This window comes from Agrilus planipennis, unplaced genomic scaffold (assembly GCF_000699045.2).
Source record: "Agrilus planipennis isolate EAB-ADULT unplaced genomic scaffold, Apla_2.0 scaffold107, whole genome shotgun sequence".
NCBI classification, from domain to species: domain Eukaryota; kingdom Metazoa; phylum Arthropoda; class Insecta; order Coleoptera; family Buprestidae; genus Agrilus; species Agrilus planipennis.
In genome coordinates, this window is record NW_020438869.1 from 513,352 (window position 1) to 518,842 (window position 5,491).

Below are 5,491 nucleotides of genomic sequence, written 5' to 3' on the forward strand. Positions count from 1 at the left end.
AGCCCCAGAAGGAGGTGAAAGGAAATGGAACGTATGCTCCTCGGAACTCCATCAGCGATAACGACAAAATAATCACCGCGATGTGTTCGCATTTAATTTTTTGTTTTCTAAACGGTCATTGGTGAGGACTCTCATCAGGATTTTGTGCGCTCCGCGAAAGGAGGTAGAGAGTAGGCTGGCAGGCAGACAGGCGCAAGGAGTGAGTTTCGGCTCCAACAAGCGACAGAAGCTCCGTCCCACTATCAGTCGCATGCAGGCCGCACTGTCGTGAGTATCTCCAACTCTCGCGTCCAGATTTCCAATTCTTACACACGACTCGTCGTCGAATACGATCGCAGTTGGCATCGCGTGCTGAGCGTGCTGTGATATTCCACATGCAACAACAAACAATACGAACGACAGACTTCGAGTGTAATAGTAACGGAGTCGAGATTCTTTCCTTCTTTCTTGCAGGCGTGATCTAACAGTTGATTATTTATTACATGAAAACGGATGGCGATGTTCGACGTGAATAATTAATTAGACTTTGGACAAGTTTGGCTATCGTTTAATTGTTGTCTTTTGTGCTGCGGGTACAATAATAAAACTTGCGATTAATGCTTGTGATAAGGTAGTAAAAGTTTCAAAGCGGGCCGACGACGATCGAGGAAGGCGGCGCGTCGTTTCGTCCGACTCATTAGCATTTCTTCTCCAAGATATTCGCAACGATGAAAAAAACGGACCGTCAACAATGAGTGTGTGAAGAAGAAGAAGTGCCGGCGTAACAACGATGTGTGAAATAATGCGTCCGCCGCGATCGTTGTGATTTGAATTGAATGTGTTTGCGCCGCCCGTTCGCCCGCCATTGCATTAATGATGGATCTATCTGCGGCCCGTGTCTTTTTTGCTCTGCTCTTGCAACTTTTCACTTGGAACGCAAATGGTACGTTGATTATTCATTCGATATTTTGTTATTCAAATTAAGACGATCCCCTTGGGTAGATATGCGGAAAGGTATCCATCCATCCAACAATCCTTCTCTCTATCCATGCCCACTTCTTGAATTGATCTCATGGTGTTATTATACAATGCCCATTTGTTTCATATTTGAAGCCTTGCCTTGCCGCAACAATATTCTTTTTTTCAAAAAGGTTGAAACTGATAATGAGAAAAGATACCGATCTCCTATCTGAATTAAATGAACTACTTGATTTAAAACATGTTTGAAGGGTTTGACGACCGTAGTTAGCTGTAGATGAAACATATACCTATAACTGCATTTTAATGATAGAAGGTTCATTTATTTGTCCTGCTGGAAGGAGCTTTCAAAAGGACAGCTGGACACGGTGACTGTCTTGCTGGAAGAACCATACCGATTCTTGTAGGATTGGCTCATTTGCGTGTTGATGGCTTTTTTAGAGCAAGATGTCGTTTTTATTGTAGAAAAATTCTATGGTGTTTGGTAAGAAAAATAACGTTTCCCCAAAAACACTAACACTCCATGAATTGTTACTGTTTTTTTTTCTATTCTATACGATTGCGTCTATGACCAGGAAGGATTCGAGATGTAACAAATGTTTCCTGTTGTAATTTCTCTAGCGCTAGACCCAGAGAGATGAGGTTTGCACATCATACATGCAAAATATCACAAGGAATCCAATGCTTCCGCTTTCGTTTTTCTCTTGAAGGACCGCATATAAGTATTTTCACACTTTTGTGCTAACGTCTTGCCAGCAGGCCACTTGAAGCATTTCATATTGCCGGAATACCTCTTACGAAATACTCTCATTTACTTATCAGCATTTCACAAAATTAATAGGAGGTACTTGATCTTTGCATTTTGATAGTAAAACGAATACAAATAGTACCTACCTACCTACCTAAAACCTATCATCAAGTGTTTCTCTTCGTATTCTTATCAAAATCTAAAGCATAAGTACATTGAAATAATTTGATATGACAATCTTCTTCAGTCATTTCTGCATTCCTTTGGTCCTAACTCATGATTAGTGTTTAATATAAATTGTGTAATTCTTGTAATTACCTTGAACGACAGGGCCGATCTCTTTGGTTCTTTTTGGTGATTAACCAAAAAAATGGAAGACGTTGTAATTTCACATACCTATGTAAACACAATCAATATTAAGAAATCATTATATATGCATAATGAAAGTAAGTGTAGTTTCTTCACACGTGCTGTTAAAGCTCCTCAACTGAATCCCCCAGGCTCATAAGGGTTATGTGGGTGGTATCTATGCAAGCCTTTCCCCGTCAATGAGGAAGTTTTCTGTTTTCAGCTTCAGGGTTTAATTTCAAAGATATAGGGTTTATAGTTGGGACAATCAAAATTGGTTAAGTCCACAATAAATTATCTGTGAGAATGGACGTATCATCTTTCTTGTTTCAACTTGGGACCGAGTGACATGACCTAGAGGTTTAGACCATTGCATAGCATTCGGGAGGACGTCGGTTCGATTCCAGGTTCGTCTGCCTTGATCCAAGCTTTTCTGTGGTTTCCTTGGATCACTTAGGTAAATACCCTATAGATAATATTTCATTCTTTTCCGTCTTCATTTCGTCCGTCTCATCTTTCTCACCTGAACCACCACACCACAAAATTAGTGTTAGATACTATTCCTAGAAAGTGGATTGGATTAGTGAAATATATAGACTATCCGCTTGGGTTTTTGGGTAGAACGAAACTTGTTTGATCAAAATCAATAAGTACCTATCTAATTCAGAGTTTATGTTGATATTATGTCCTCAAACCTACATATATTAGTCAGGAAAGGTAATTTCCTGTTACTCTGTTAGAATTGGCATTCCTGCTTCATAAATTCTTTCCCCGAAGGGCATTCAGGGTGGAATTTCGTCGATATCAAATGCCGCATTTATAGCGGGCGTTATTTTACTTGTTAGGTAGGCACCTGTAAGTAATCTTCGCTGCTTCAAAAGCAAAATAAGTAGTTACCGTCTAAAATTCGTTAATGAGTTGGTTTTATTTGCAAGTGGGATTGTAAAAAAAGACTTAGAGAAAATCGGTAAGTTATAGTTACAGACTTTTTTTTAAATGACGGTTTTCTATCAGCAAACAAAACTGTTTAATTTTGCGACTGATTCAATCTGCTTCCAACGACCTGTAAAACCATTTACATTGATGTACTAACCACATTCACAAACAGGGGCTACCTACGCCTGACTATAGTTTGCCGATGAAATAAAAGTTTTAATGTTTTGTTTGAAATGTCTTAAATCGACAGTCTGTTTGCTCTAAAACTACACCGGTCCCTTTTAAGGATCAAAATCAATATTGGCTACCGTTACTTTAGCAATTAGTCACTGCGATCATTCCGAGAATTCTTGCCGCTCTCCAGATGCCTCCTCGTTTTGCTTGCTGGCTTGCTAATAATACAGATACTAGATAGATCTGGTTTACTCTTCGGTCATATTATCTGTAACAACCTTTACCCTTTTAAGGGCAGATACATTTTAGTACTTACCGAATATGTTACCTTCCGTTACATTTGCCTTAGCATTGTTCACTGTAGTTAATAAATGAGACAGTTATTCAGGAGATGTTAGGCGCGTGAAACTACAAAATTGAACAGATGTATCTAAATCGTACATTACATTTTAGTAAATAACGAAATCTTTAGTTATAAGTGAAATTCTATATTGTGGTGTAAGTTCAGTCTAAACTCCGTAAACAAACTCTTAAAGGACTGAGCTATTTCTTTCGTTTTGCGTCGAGGGTTTTCTTTATATGGATTCCTACATGAAAATCACAGTATTTTGTATTGAATTATTCGCTATTACTATCATATTAAGGAATCCTTATCCTGAAAACTGGTTGGACACGCACCTCCACATCTTCCTGTTTTGATTCAATCCATTTCTCGAAAACTTAAGTACACACAAATACCACTGTATATATTTTATGCCGCATCGAAATTCATCCAACAGATGTTAAATTATAAGCGAATAAAAGGAAAAATAAACAGAAATTCAAAGCATAAACGTTGTTTCTCGGATTCCACTGTTTTAATTTAACTTTCAATAAGAAAGTCTCTGTCTATAGTTTACTGGTTTGAAGATGTCTTGGTCTATCCGTAATTTCTTTTGACATTTTGTATTTCAGTCATCCTATCTATCAACTAAAACCCTTCCAACGATTTAATGCAGCAATATTTTAGCGGACTGAATTCATATTAAAATTGCTAATGTTATGATGAAAATCCGTTCCGCTTAATATTAAAAAGCTTTTAGTTTAAGCACATTAATCTTTATCATCTTCTGTTGTATGACTTTTTATTTTAGCTTAAGTTTTAAGGTATGATGTAACGTCTGTAAACCGATGGGATAACACATTTAGAGTCAATATTTGTTATATGTGTAAATACGTTTGTGTATACCGACACACATCTGGTATAAATAAAACAGCAAAGCAACATCTGCCGCGCGCTCATTTTATTTTTGACAAATTATTGCATTAACTATCGGACAAGTGTACCAAAAACGCTTTTTTGAAGAGTGAAATAGCGCGGTCAGAAATTAGCAGTTGTTTCGGTTAGAGAAGTTTTGTATACTTGATAATAATCGGTTTAGAATTAGTGCTGGCATTATAAAGTAATCACTTTGTTTTTTATTTGTATTACGCTTTTTCACTATCGATGTTTTAGCGGTTCTAACGTCTCTTTCAAAGAATATTCTTCAGTCTCTGAAAACCACTCTTTTACCGCACGTATCGCCGCTTGATTTGGCGAAAATCGTTTACTATACAAGGATTTTAAATTTTGAAAGCAATGGGTAGTCCGTAGGAGCCAAATCTGTTGAACATGGCGGATGCTGAATTAATTCGATGCCCACCTTATCCACTGTAGCATTTGCATTAACATACGTTATTAACCTGATTCAAGAGAACATCTATGAGTAACTTCCTCGACGTTTTCTTTTATCAATTATCGTAATTAAATAGGCATAATAAGCACCTGTAATTGTGACCCTTTTCTTCAGAGTCCTTAAACATGGATAACATCTTCCCTACTGTTAGCTGCATCTTCGGCGGTAGTAAGCCCGATGGGTCTATTCCTTATTCTGTATTTTGATCTCTACATCTTAAATATAAATCAAGGACTTATCCAAAATTTTCTTTATCTTATCTAAACGCAAGTATTTATTAATAGAATGAACATGTTCGGAAAGGCGTTTTTTAATTGCCCTTCCGCTGTTTCCTATAGATATAGGAATAAGAGGCGTCACAGGAATTCCAAAAATTGAAATAATTTTTGATGCAGTCAATTAAAGACATAATTACATATATCTGTCTTGACTCACACTTGGCTGATTACATTTACACATTGACATGAATGTCCTCAAGAAATCTATTAAATAGATAGATCTTAGAGTGTAACAGACTTCAACACCTACACATATTATGTGCGTTCAGACATTTGAATAAGTTATGAAAATAATGGCTATGTTGCAAAAATAATTCGGTGTTATACATATATAT

General features: G+C 37.0%; 1 protein-coding gene across 1 annotated transcript in view; it reads left to right on the forward strand.

Moving 5' to 3' along the window:
• The first annotated feature begins 209 nt into the window (after positions 1-209).
• The window catches only part of LOC108735552 (roundabout homolog 2-like), a 135,839-nt gene continuing 130,557 nt past the window's right edge, over positions 210-5,491 (forward strand). The window contains exon 1 of the mRNA XM_018467554.1: positions 210-922. Coding sequence (XP_018323056.1) covers positions 853-922 — 70 coding nt within the window. The 5' untranslated portion in view covers positions 210-852. The remainder of the gene's footprint in view (positions 923-5,491) is intronic.